Genomic DNA, 14,040 nt, shown 5'->3' on the forward strand with positions numbered 1-14,040 from the left:
CCAAATTGGGCGTTTCCGACCGACGGCTGTGAACCTGCAATTGACGGTGGGGAAATATTACCCAAGACCGGACGAACACAACCTGAAGAGGAATTTCCCAAAGGAGCTCGGACGCCGGCGGAATTGACCGAAGAAGCAGGCGCGACGAGGGTTACAGGCGGTGCCGGACTAGATCTAAAATTCCCGGTGAATGTGAACGATGCGGGCAACGGGCCATGGACGAACTTATTCGTCTGAGGACGGGCATTCCAGATCGGGGCTTGGATCGGAGAAAGGACGCCGGAACTGACCGGAATCGAGCAAAACGCGGACGGCTCCTGCGTGAACAGTGCAGGCGGAACTTTCGTGGTGAAATCGGACGGGCAAATCAACTCTGAATGACTTGAAATTTTCACAGTAGCCTCGCCTTGACGAGACGAATCCAACGGTACCTCATTTGTAAAAAACGGAGTTGAAATCGCCGGAGATGAGATTTTGGCCGGAATTTGCAGATTTTCGGATGAGCTTTTGGTCGGGAAATCGGACTCCGTTTGCTTTGAAAGTTTGACAGCAGCATCGCCTCGTCGTGGCGGTTCAGATGGTCCGGTGAACCGGCCGGGAACCGGCTCCGGCATGTGAGGCGAAAATTTGGAGATTTTTTGGCTTTTTATTTCACTATTCACTTTGAGAGAAAATGTTTTGGGGGCGAATGGTTTAGGGTTTAGGGTTTAGGGTTTAGGGTTTAGGGTTTAGGGTTTAGGGTTTTTTTTTTTTTTTTTTTTTTTTTTTTTTTTTTAGCTAAAAAGTTTATTTATTAACAAATAAAACCTAACGGAGGGGGACTAGACCAAGACCTCCGGAAAGGCTATACCACAATCATAACATAAAAACAGAAATAAAGACATACTACAACAGGGCAACCTGGAATAAAGCACAACAAAATACAAACAAACCAGTGAGTGCCCCGGAATACATCAGACAAATAGGACAAAATGGTGAGCAAGGAGAACTCTGCAGTGAACGCCCACCACATACCGCCAAAAATGCGGAAAACGAAATCAGCCTGGATCAAGAGGTCGCCCATAGGGCAAACTCGCCTGAGCCGCCTTCTGCCTATAATAACGCCGCTGCTGAGATCGCGTACGGCCCGGAAGTGGTAGAGATAAACATCCTTCACTCACTGAACCCATCTCAAACTCTGGCGGAGCAGTAGAAACAGGAGTATCACCCACAGGATCCGGAACAGCAGGGGCAATCTCAACAACCGGAACAGTAACAACCACAGGTGCAGTAACAACTGCTCCAGAAGTAGATGCCACCTCAACCATATCCGTGGCCTGAGACGAGATAATCGGATCCAAATCATCGTGAGACAGACTACTCACCGCAGCATTCTGCTCTGCCGCAAGCTTACTAAGAAGGGACTTAAACCTCTGGGGACGGGGTTTAACGGTACCCGAAGTCTCACCAGGACCTGAAGCAGTGGGTAAATCTTGCAGTATCTCATAGTAATTCTTCGTCGAAATGGGCCGAGCCGGATCTTTCCTCACAACAGGTCTGCGTCGGGGACGCTTGGAAACATGTCCTATAAAATCAGTATCACCGGACTGTGGCGGATCAGACGCAACACCCTGAGGCTGCTCGGAAGGAGGCGGAAGCGGGGAATCCGATGCAACACCCTTACCATGAGGTCGGGTCCGGCGCGGGCGAGAAGACTTTCCATTACGAGAGCAAAAATCAAGTGAATGGCCCAACAACTGGCAATGAGAACAATAATGGGGAACTTGCTCATAGACCACCTCCACAACCTGACTATGATCACCCCAACCCACCCAGATACGCTCCGGACGAGCCTGAAGAACATCAATCTCAACACAAACTCTAGCAAAAGATCCTCTAGTCCCATCAGCGGTAATCTCATCAATCTTAACTGGATTACCTAAAATCTTAGCAATAGGAAACAAGCTCTGTTTAGCATAAAGATGCAATGGCAAATCAATAAATCTGACCCAAATAGGAGCAATAGGAGAATCCGCCTCAAACTTGAATTCGGGAGTCCATTTTGAAAAACGAATCACTACAGACCGAATCGAAACAAGAGGCTGAGTCCAAAACCTCAAATAATCCTCCTCACAGGAAAGGGTGAGAACCATATACCCACGAGGAAGAAAACGAACAGTATGAGAACCCAACAAACCAATACAAGAGAAAGCAGATAATATATCAGAATTGGGAGTCAAACCCCGGTTCCCAGTGATACGCCCTACCAGAGCAAACTTAAAAGAAGCAGAGAGGGACGAAATAACCTGATCCGGAAACAAAATTCCGGGAATCCCATCGCGAACAATCGGAGCGGGCACCTCATCCATCGATGCAGCAACATCAGCAAAACTCTGAGCCTGCGACGGTGGAGAGGAACGACGCAAAACATCCCTGAAAGACACCGCAGGAGGGACAGAGCGAGGAAAAACAACTGCCGGAGCAACGGGAATAGTAGAAGGCAATTGACTTGCTGTCGAGTCAACCCGCAAGGGTTGAATGGGTGACTCGACCGAGTCAACCCGGAACGGTACCACCGGAGGACCACCGTCGGCCGGCGATGATGGGAGGAGCTTAGAACCGGTGAGAGAAGTTGAAGAGTCGGCCAAAACAGGAGATAATTTGACGGAAATCGAAGGGTGACTCGGCCGCAACTCGCCAAATTGGGCGTTTCCGACCGACGGCTGTGAACCTGCAATTGACGGTGGGGAAATATTACCCAAGACCGGACGAACACAACCTGAAGAGGAATTTCCCAAAGGAGCTCGGACGCCGGCGGAATTGACCGAAGAAGCAGGCGCGACGAGGGTTACAGGCGGTGCCGGACTAGATCTAAAATTCCCGGTGAATGTGAACGATGCGGGCAACGGGCCATGGACGAACTTATTCGTCTGAGGACGGGCATTCCAGATCGGGGCTTGGATCGGAGAAAGGACGCCGGAACTGACCGGAATCGAGCAAAACGCGGACGGCTCCTGCGTGAACAGTGCAGGCGGAACTTTCGTGGTGAAATCGGACGGGCAAATCAACTCTGAATGACTTGAAATTTTCACAGTAGCCTCGCCTTGACGAGACGAATCCAACGGTACCTCATTTGTAAAAAACGGAGTTGAAATCGCCGGAGATGAGATTTTGGCCGGAATTTGCAGATTTTCGGATGAGCTTTTGGTCGGGCAATCGGACTCCGTTTGCTTTGAAAGTTTGACAGCAGCATCGCCTCGTCGTGGCGGTTCAGATGGTCCGGTGAACCGGCCGGGAACCGGCTCCGGCATGTGAGGCGAAAATTTGGAGATTTTTTGGCTTTTTATTTCACTATTCACTTTTTGGTTTAGGGTTTAGGGTTTAGGGTTTTAGGGTTTAGGGTTTAGGGTTTAGGGTTTAGGGTTTAGGGTTTAGGGTTTTTTTTTTTTTTTTTTTTTTTTTTTTTTTTTTTTTAATAAAACACCGCCGAAAGCGGGGGGGTTAGGCGGACCCCTACCTGTATATATAAACACAAAAGAAATACAAGATAAGGCCTAAAGAGAGGGCAGGTATACCAAGACCTCTCTAAAAGCGAGTCTGACAACACATAAAACATAAAGACATAAAACCTAGGGTGGCAAATACACGTGCCAAAATCTAATCCCTAGGAAAAGCGCATAATAAAATGAACATATAAGAGCAGCGCTAAATACATCAAAACAAATCGAAACATGTCTAAACTGTAAAGATCCGACTCAGATGTAGGTGCAAAAGACAACCAATTGTACCCATCTCTGAGCCGTCTGTCGCTGTAAGTCCAACATGAAAATGGCGTCCTAGTCCGAGATCGGTCGCAATCCAGCTGAAGTAAGAGAAACTTCAAATCCCCAGAAGAAGGTGAAAACGTATGGAGCTCATAACGTCATAAATCCAAGCGTGACTGGAACGTTGATATAAGAGGTAGCCAAGAGATAACATGGAGAGCCACCAATGCACGTAGCAAAAGCAGAGAACATATAAATCCCGACATGAATGGAGCTCTGGGCCAGAGAAACCACTGAGAGAGATCATCCAAAGCCACCATAAAACCCGGCAAGAGAACACAAAATATAGAAAGCGGCGGCCAAGGAGAAGCCTGCAGAGAGCGACCGCCAGAGAACAGGGTGGTCCAAATAAAAGCACCAATGGAGAAGGTGCGAGAGTCCACCCAGATCCAAAGAAACAAAGCACTCCAAAGAGACAGTACCTGCAAAGGAAAAAATACATATAGATATATATAAATATATATATATATAGAAATAGATCCAAATAAAGGAAGGGGCTGCAAATAGCTAAGAACATCTGTATCTGAGGTAGGGAAGCCCGGAGATATCCGAGCGGGTCAGTATGGATATGTGTCTGGGTAGTGAAGGACCTAACTCTAAGGTATAAACCCTAATGGTATGAGCCCTCGCCGCCAACGCATCCGCCACCGAATTTCCCTCCCGAAAAATATGTGAAAAATGAACCGCCCGCCCCCTCAAAAGAAACAGAATCCGAGTGACTGTATGATGAAGGTCCCAATGACACCGACGAGAACGCAAGATCTGAAGAGAAATCTGAGAATCGGTCTCAACCCAAAGGGGAAAAAGACCGAGATCGGAACAGATAAGAAGGCCCCTCCAAACCGCCCAAAGCTCCGCCCGGACATTGGTCCCGACTCCGATAAACTCGCTGAAGGAGAGCACCACCCTGCCAGAAGAATCACGCACAACACCACCGACAGACGACTCCCCAGGATTGCCCCTCGAACTCCCATCAACATTCAGCTTAAAGCACCCAGGTGGTGGACAGAGCCACCGGACAATCGCTAACCTATGGGTCCGCTGAAAGGCAACAAAAATTCCCAGCGATCTCGCAGCCTCAAAGGCACCAAGCCAGTGCTTGGGCTTAACAATGAAAGCAGCATGGGCAAGACGCAGATAAGACAAAATCTGAGACTTCACAGTCTCCCCAGAATTACGCAACTGACGGTGCTTCGCATCATTACGAGCCATCCAGAGAAACCACAAAACAATGAAGGGCAGAAACTCCTTGACGTGGCCCCCAGGTGCCCAATGAAGATTTCTCTTCCAAGCGCTAAGGAACAACCTGAGATCCCCTGTGCAGGGGATCCGGACATGAAATATGGCCCCAAAGAAATGCCAGACATAACGGGCTATCGGGCCATCAATGAAGACATGTGTAAATGTCTCCGACATATTACAACACTGGCATCGAGAAGCCAACTCAAAGCCACGACGTTGGAGCATATCATCCAACGGGAGCCACTGATGCCAAAATCTCCAAAGAAAAAAAGACATCGTGGGCCTCAACCAACGGCCCCAACAAGGAGTCAAGATATCAGAAACAGGGTCTCTCAATCGGACAAGCTCCCAAGCAGACCTAATCGAAAAAGCACCGTCAGAACTGTGAATCCAAAGCGCCAAATCAGGCTCGCCAAAGGCAATCGGGGTCAAAGTAATCGCCTCAGCAACGGAAGGGGCCACCACAGCGCAAAGAAGATCGAAATCCCAAGCCCCCTCAGACAAAAAGTTAAAAACCCGAACAGCACGGCCCCCACGGACCTCACACTGGCTGGACAGAGCAGTATCCCCAAACCATATGTCATCCCAAAAGGACACGTCTCCAAGGCCAACGCGCCAGCGAATGCCGGGCTCGGCGCGAGGTCTGATCTGTAGGAGACGACGCCAGGTGGGGGATATTAAACCACGAGGGAGAACAGAGGCAGGAGCATCCATCTGGCAATACTTCCGTAAAAGGAATCTCGCCCAGAGAGAGGAGCCCTGCCGAAACCGGAACCACAACTTAATAGAAAAGCTATCCACCAGATCTTTCAATCTGCGGAAGCCAAGACCACCCTCCATCACTGGGAGACAGGCTCGAGACCACTTGGCCCAGTGCCATTTCTTCTCCAGTGTCCGCGACCCCCAGAGAAAAGCGTTGAAAACCAGCTCAAGCTTCTCCATGACAGCAAGCGGTGGCTGTACCACCTGAAACAGATAAATCGGCATGGAGAGGAGCACACTGCGGATAAGGGTTATGCGGCTACCCGGAGAGAGCGTCCGGATCTCCCAACCCTCTAACTTCCTACGAACAGATTGTAGGAGGTGCTCAAAAAGGGAACATACTCGGTTACCCCTAAACAAGGGGACTCCGAGGTACTTGAGGGGCAAATGACCCTCCGCAAACCTGGTGATGCGCAAAATCCGAGAGCGAAGTCGCTCAGAACACCTCGGAGGCAAGATAACAGAACTTTTGACAGCGTTCACCAGCTGACCCGAACAATTCTCATAATGATGCAGTAAACCCATAAGGCGCCGCAAACTACGAGACCCACCATTGGCGAAAATAATGACATCATCAGCATAAGCCAGATGGGAAATCAGGATATCACAACCAGAGCGGTACCTGAGCTCAGGATGCTGCAGGTAGAGGCGGTCAAGGCCGCGCGATAGGTACTCCGCCCCCAAAATGAAAAGCATGGGGGACAAGGGATCGCCCTGTCTGAGGCCTCTAGTGGAACCAAAGAACCCCGAGAGAGAGCCATTGATGTTCACGGAGAAATGACAATGAGATATGCAAGCCGAGACCATCTCCACAACCCGCTCCGAGAAACCAAAGTGTCTCAAAACCTCGAAGAGGAAAGGCCACTGGACCCTGTCATAGGCCTTGGCCATATCCAACTTCAGGATAACATTACCGCCACGAGTGGGGAGAGTGAGACTGTGAGTGAGCTCCTGGGCTAGGAGAATATTATCGGAGATCATCCGACCCGGAACGAAGCCACTCTGATTCGGTGAAATAAGTCTCTCCGCCACAACCCTCAGCCGAGAGTACAACAGCTTAGAGATGATCTTATTAGTGACATTGCACAGACTAATCGGACGGAAGTCCGACCAAGCATGAGCACCCGCGACTTTGGGGATCAGAGTGATTGTGGTGGCGGTAAAACCCTGGGGGAGGGGAGAACCCCTGAAAAAATCCAGGACAGCATCAAAAACATCCTGATGAACAATCTCCCAACAATGCTGAAAGAACGCCGAGGAGAAGCCATCAGGCCCAGCCACACTATCAGGATGTATGGAGAAGACGGTCGCACGAACCTCCTCCAAAGAAGGGGTCGCAACAATACCCTCATTCTCCACAGCAGAGATAACGGAGGGGAAGCCCGAAAAATCAGGACTCGCAAGCGCAGAGGGGTCACCAGTAAGCAAATGCTGGAAAAACGAGGCTCCCGACTGCTGAATCAACTCAGGAGACGTCAGGCATACCCCATTATCCCAGATGCGGAAAATCTTATTCGCCACCCTTTTCTTCTTCACCATGTTGTGAAAGAGTTTGGTGTTCCTCTCACCATCCTCTAACCAGTGGCAAGCAGCTTTCTGTCTCCAAAAATCCGCCTCCATGGCGGTGACACGGGCCAGATCCTCATTGCGATCAGACAGAGAAGTCCAATTCAACTCAGAAGGATCAGCCTCACAGACAACCTCAGCGGACCGAACAGCCCTCTCAGCCTCAATGATTTTATCGAAAAGGTTCCCAAAAACATCCTGATTCCACCACTTGAGGTGATGTTTGAGGCGCTTAATCTTAGCAAAAAGGCGAGGCATACCACTCAAACTACAAGGCAGAAACCAATTAAGCCGAACAGTCTGCAAAAAACCATGATGCCGAAGCCACATACGCTGGAAGCGAAACGAGCTCGGCCCACGGGCAAAAACCGGAGCGGTGACCAAAAGCGGACAGTGGTCAGAGAAAGTACGGGGAAGATGTTCAACACGAATGGAGCTGAAATGATCACCCCAATCAACGGAGACCATAACCCTGTCCAACCGCTTCCAAATGGTCTTATTCGTCCAGGTGAACGAAGAGCCCTCAAAACCGGCATCAACCAGACCAGAATCCAAAATGAAAGTATTGAACTCCTCCATGGGTAGAAGCCTACCACCACGGGTGCCCAAACACTCAGATGCATCTCTGACTACATTAAAATCACCCCCAACAAGCCAAGGACCCAGAGCAGGCTTGACCTGAAGAAGGGAAGACCAAAGATCTCTGCGCTCAACGTAGCCGCAGCTGGCATAAACAAATGAACAAAACACCTCAGTCGGTAAAAAAGAGGCGGACACCTTGATGTGCAGGAACTGAGCATGATCAAAAACACACTCAGTCTGCACATCCGCGGATGAAAAAACCCAAATATTACCAGAAAGATTCGAAATGACTCTAGAAAAACCAAAACGGCGAGTCATGAATCTCTGGTCCAACATGATCATCGGCTCCAAAATGGCCAAAATCTTAATCTGATGCGCCTTCACATAAGCATGAAGCCGCTGTTGGGACTCCGAACTCCGAAGTCCCCGAACATTCCAAATGAGGGAATTCATGGAGATCGATGAGCAGAAGCACCCGGCCGCCGCTTAAACGAAACTCCCAACGCTTCCTTTTTCCTTTTATTCACGTTCGACATATCAGTATCCTGAGCACCAGAATCAGAATGTCGATCAAACCCCGTGTCGAGGTCATCAGCAGACATACGCTCGACAATCCGCTCACAAACAGGAGACCCCTGTTGAGCAACAAGTTCCTCAAGATGAGAGGAAACATCTGGAGAAGAAGGAATGGAAGGAATCGAATGGCAGCTGTGATTCTCCATGCACTGAACAGAAGTGCCAAAACCCCCCTCCTCAAACTGATGAACCAAAGACTGAACAGACACACAAGCCGTACCCGAAGGTAAGGCGTCAACAATGGGCAGACCCAAACTAATCGGGTCAACATCAACAACAGGAGCCTGATCCAAAGGAGCATCTCCAAGTAAACCATCACCCACAACCTCCAAGTGGGATCCAAGATCAGGATTAAGACCAACCAACTCAGTAGCGTCGCAACGCTGAGCCTCATCATGCCAGGGTGACAAAACCTCAAAGGCATTTGAGGAAGTAACTTGATGCGGAACATCAGGAACTGTAGGGGGGGCTCCAGCAGGATGACCCCTGTGCACAGGCCGCCTCCTCCGTCTACGTCTAGGGCCATCGCCATTTAAATGAAGCTGAGGCTGTGGTCCAGGATTAAAGACAGGAACAGCACCCTCCTGGGGTGTTTGTGCTTTGGGAGGAACTGGATCTTGAGATTTTTGAAAAACGGGTTTAGGCCTCGACGGCCTAGGATTCTTCCCGTGAGAATAACACACGGTAACTGAATGTCCCAGCATCTTGCAGTCAATGCAATATGCGGGGATCTTCTCATAAATGACATCAATAACCTGTGTGTGATCACCCCAACCAACCCAAACCTGCTGAATGGGAGGCTGTAAAACATCAATTTCCACACATACTCGGGCGAAAGCGCCTCGAGAGACATCAGCGGTGTGGTCGTCCATCTTAACAGGCTTACCCACAAGACTCGCAAGAGCAAAAAGAGTACGCTTGTTGAACAAATGCAAGGGTAAGCCCGGAAAACGGATCCAGACTGGCGCAATGGGGGATTCCTCATGCAGATTAAATTCGGGGGTCCACTTAGAAAAACGGATCCCAAGTGGTCCCACAAAAATGTTCCCCCTCGACCAAACGCGCGCGTAATCTTCTTCACATGAGAGAGAAATGACCAAAAAACCTCTGGGTAAGAATTTCAAGTCAAACGATCGCACTAGTCCCATTGTTTCGAAAGCCACAGAAATCGAAGAATTAGGGACTAAGGACCTGTTCCCCGAAATTTTACCGACTAGAGCATATTTAAAAGGTTCGATCAGTGAAGAAATTACCTCAACCGGGAATCGGATACCCGGCTTGCCATCCAGAATAGACGGCTCAGGCAGCTCCTCCATCGAATTACGCACATCCTCGAAACTTTTCTGCACGGTACGAGGAGACGGAGGTGCAAGAGCGTCACGAAAAGAAACAGTAGCCCGAACCTCAGCACGAAGGACGGGTTTGACCGCAGATGCAGAACCATTGACTGCCGAGTCAACTCGGTCAACACGACGGTTTGACTCGCCCGAGTTGACCCGCGAGTTACCGGCCGGAGTTGCAGCGATCGCCGGCGACGTCATGGGGAGTACAGAACCGGTATCCAAAGCACGAGAACCGGACGTCGGAGGGGCCGATTGGACACTAGAATTGGATGAAATCGATTGAAAATCGCCAATTGGGCGTTTTTGATCGGAGATGAATTACCTGAAATTGAAGATAAAATTGGATTACCCATCGAAAGTGGAGTACACGGTCGAAAGGAATTCACCAACGGAGCGGCGACGACGCCGGAATTGAAGAAAAACCCCGTCGGCGTTAGGGTTTCAGTGGTGCGAGGTGTAGATCTGAAATTCCCGTCGGAATTGAACACCGATGATGACGGGCCTTGTATAGTTGGAATCGACTGCTCATGGGGATTCCAGATCGGGGTCCCAATTGAACAGAGGTGACCGGAATCGGCCGGCATGGACAGAAACGTGGCTGGAGGCGTGATGAACAGTGCAGGCGAAAGTTCGGAGCTTAAATCGGCGGGGCAAATGGACACCGATTTACCTAATTTTTGGACACAAGGGTCGCTTGGAAGAGGCGAATCTAAGGGTACATAAACGGCGCCAATCGGAACGGTAGATGAAGTCGACGCGTTTATGGCCGGAATTTGCGGGATTTGTGTCGGCGATTTGGTGGGGCAAACGTGCTCTGATGACGATGATTTTTGGATATTATGTTCGTTGGGGCGTGGCGCGTTGGGTGGTGTGGTGAACCGGCCGGGAACCGGCGGCGGCGGCATGGCGGCGGTGAGAGCAAGGTTGGGCGATTTTTAGGGGTTTTTTTGGGTTTTTGGGGTTGGTTTAGGGTTTAGGGTTTAGGGTTTAGGGTTTAGGGTTTAGGGTTTTTTTTTTTTTTTTTTTTTTTTTTTTTTTTTTTAGAAAATTTTATTAATATACAACAAAAGCGCAGTACAAAGAAAGCCTGATGGGAGGGGGACTAGGCCAAGACCTCCGCAGAAAAAGGCTACAGAAGCATAACATCATAAAAAAAAATAACGACATACTACAACAGGGCAACCCATAATAAAGCAAAACACAGAAAATAAAAACATCGGGCGCCCCGGAATACATCAGACAAACTAAGAACACTGATGGGCAAGGAGAACTCTGCAGTGAACGCCCATCAGAAAATCATGTCAACCTGAATCAGGCGGTCGCCCATAGGGTAACCCCGCCTGACTCTTCTGAGATCTGTAAAACCGACGCTGCTGTGAGCGCGTGCGACCTGGTAATGGCAAGGACTGACAGGAAGTAGAAGGAGGAAGATCCAAATCAGCCACTCTAGAACCATTCCCAAGGTCGATGTGTAGCGAAGTAATGGGACCAGAAACTGTAGGAACAACCATCTGTGCCGGAACAGTGGAAACAATCATCGGGTCTGTTACCACTGGAACAACATCCACCAGAGAAGAGCTCGCTCCAGAACCAGACCCCTGAGCATCACCGGCAATAACTGATGTAACAACCACAGGTATAGCAGGAGGAGACTGCATCTGAGCCACAACAACCTGAGGCACCAATGGAACATCCTCAACAATAGCCTCTAAAACATGAGAAGAAGACGATGGGCAGGAAGATGAACCAACACCAGAATTACCACCTGGAAAGGAATCTCCTGAAATGGAGTGAAGAACCGCAAACTGATTACTCGAAATAGGAGACTGTGGAGTAACCTGACTAGAAGCCTGGCGGCGCCTACGTCTCTGCTGAACCCATCCTGGCTCAGTACTCCCAGAACCAGGACCACTAGAAGGAACCGAGCCAGGCGGAAAACCTTGAGGCTGACCCGAAGAAGGAGACCGCTGCCCCTGAGCAAAAGAACGGCCACCAAGAGCCTTATAACCAGAACGAGAACAACGCTGCACTGAATGACCTAGCATCTTACAATCCGTGCAAAAATAGGGGACTTTTTCATAAACCACCCCCAAAGTCTGCCGGTGGCTGCCCCACCCGACCCAGATTTCATCTAGACGAGGAAGCAACACATCAATCTCAACACAAATACGTGCAAAAGATCCCCGAGAACCATCAGCGGTGATCTCATCCACCATAACAGGGTTTCCTAAGAGCTTACCAATCTGATAAAGACACTTCTTGTCATATAAATGCAACGGTAGATCAGGAATACGAACCCAAACCGGAGCAATCGAAGACTCAGCCTCAAATTTAAACTCCGGTGTCCATTTGAAAAAGCGTATCGACACTGACCCAATAGAAACTAAGTCCTGAGGCCAGAACTTCAAATAATCTTCCTCGCTAGAGAGAATAAGAACCAGAAATCCTCGGGGAAGAAATTTCAATGTAAATGAGGCCAAAAAGCCAAAACGAGAAAAAGCAGCCAAGATATCACTATTGGGTGTGACACCCCGGTTCCCTGTAACACGGCCAATCAACGCAAATTTAAAAGGCACTGACAGAGAAGAAATAACCTGATCCGGGAATAGAATACCCGGTATACCATCAACAACGGCCGGTGCAGGAATCTCGCCCACCAAACCACCAAACCCGGCAAAACTCTGTCTGGCTGGAGAAGGAGCAGTAACATCCCTAAAAGAAGCCAAGGGAGTTGCTGAGGAAGCGGAAACAGAAGCCGGAATTGCATTTGCAAAAGAAACCGAAGAGTTGACCATCGGTTGACCGGAAAAAACCGGCGACGGCGAGACAACCACCGGAGCACCACCAACCACCGGCGACGACGAGGGGGTCACGGAACCGGTGACCAAAGGTGAAGAACCGGGCTGAAACGGAGGCAATTGACCGGAAACGTTCGCCGGAGACGAACCAATTACTTGATTTTGGGCGTTTCCGATCGGCGATGAATTTTCCGAAATTGAAGGCATAGAAATCTTACCCATGGCTAGATGAGTTTGTAGTAGAGAGGAATTGCAAAAATCAGCAACCGATCCGGAGTAATTGAGTTTTGAAGCCAACGCATATATAACTTGGGGGCTGAAATTCGTAGATCTGAAATTCCCGCCGCCACCGGACGCCGACGAAGCAATTGAAGATACCAATGGACGCGCCTGGTCCTGGGCATTCCGGATCGGGGTCTTGATCGGAGAACCAAGACCTGAGCTGGCCGTAATCGGAGCCGAAACATTCGGCGTCGCGGTGAACAGTACTGACGGAACATCGCCGGACGATTTCGGGATGCAAATGAACTCCGTTTGGGCTGATTTTTGACGCAGAGTCTCGACTGGAGGAGACGATCGAATGGTGTAACAATCGTCGCCGGACGATGAACGAAGACAGGGTGTGATTCCGTGCGACGGAATCGGCGCAATTTCCGAGCTTGTGACCGTCGATTTGGCCGAGAAAACGACCTCCGTTGGACCTGAATTTGGACAGCAGCCTCGTCTCGCCGAGGCGCACCTGAACGTACCGGTGGCCGGCCGGAAACCGGCGCCGACATGGGGGCGATTTTTAGGGCGAAATTAGGGTTTAGGGTTTAGGGTTTAGGGGTTTAGGGTTTAGGGTTTAGGGTTTAGGGTTTAGGGTTTAGGGTTTAGGGTTTAGGGTTTAGGGTTTAGGTGTTAGGGTTTAGGGTTAGGGTTTAGGGTTTAGGGTTTAGGTTTAGGGGTTAGGGGTTAGGGTTTAGGTTTAGGGTTTAGGGTTTAGGGTTGTAGGGTTTAGGGTTTAGGGTTGTTAGGGTTTAGGGTTTAGGGGTTAGGGTTTAGGGGTTTAGGGTTAGGGTTTAGGGTTTAGGGTTTAGGGTTTAGGTTTTAGGGTTTAGGGTTTAGGGGTTAGGTTTAGGGTTTAGGGTTAGGGGTTAGGGTTTAGGGTTTAGGGTTGAGGGTTTAGGGTTTAGGGTTTAGGGGTTAGGGGGTTAGGGTTGAGGGTTGTGAGGGTTTAGGGGTTTAGGGGTTTAGGGTTAGGGTTTAGGGTTTAGGGTTTAGGGTTTAGGGTTTAGGGTTTAGGGTTGAGGGTGTTAGGGTTTAGGGTTTAGGGGTTTAGGGTTTAGGGTTTAGGGGTTTAGGGGTTAGGGTTTAGGGTTAGGGTTT

At 49.6% G+C, this 14,040-nt stretch overlaps 1 protein-coding gene across 1 annotated transcript; it reads right to left on the minus strand.

The window, feature by feature from the left end:
- Positions 1-3,901: 3,901 nt before the first annotated feature.
- Positions 3,902-7,427, minus strand: LOC142530730 (uncharacterized). The gene is made up of 2 exons (XM_075636542.1): positions 4,413-7,427; positions 3,902-4,225 (listed from the first exon to the last, which is right to left on the minus strand). The coding sequence occupies exons 1-2, from the start codon at positions 7,425-7,427 to the stop codon at positions 3,902-3,904; spliced, it is 3,339 nt and encodes a 1,112-aa protein (XP_075492657.1).
- Positions 7,428-14,040: the final 6,613 nt, after the last annotated feature.

The sequence above is a fragment of the Primulina tabacum genome, chromosome 17 (assembly GCF_025594145.1).
Source record: "Primulina tabacum isolate GXHZ01 chromosome 17, ASM2559414v2, whole genome shotgun sequence".
NCBI classification, from domain to species: domain Eukaryota; kingdom Viridiplantae; phylum Streptophyta; class Magnoliopsida; order Lamiales; family Gesneriaceae; genus Primulina; species Primulina tabacum.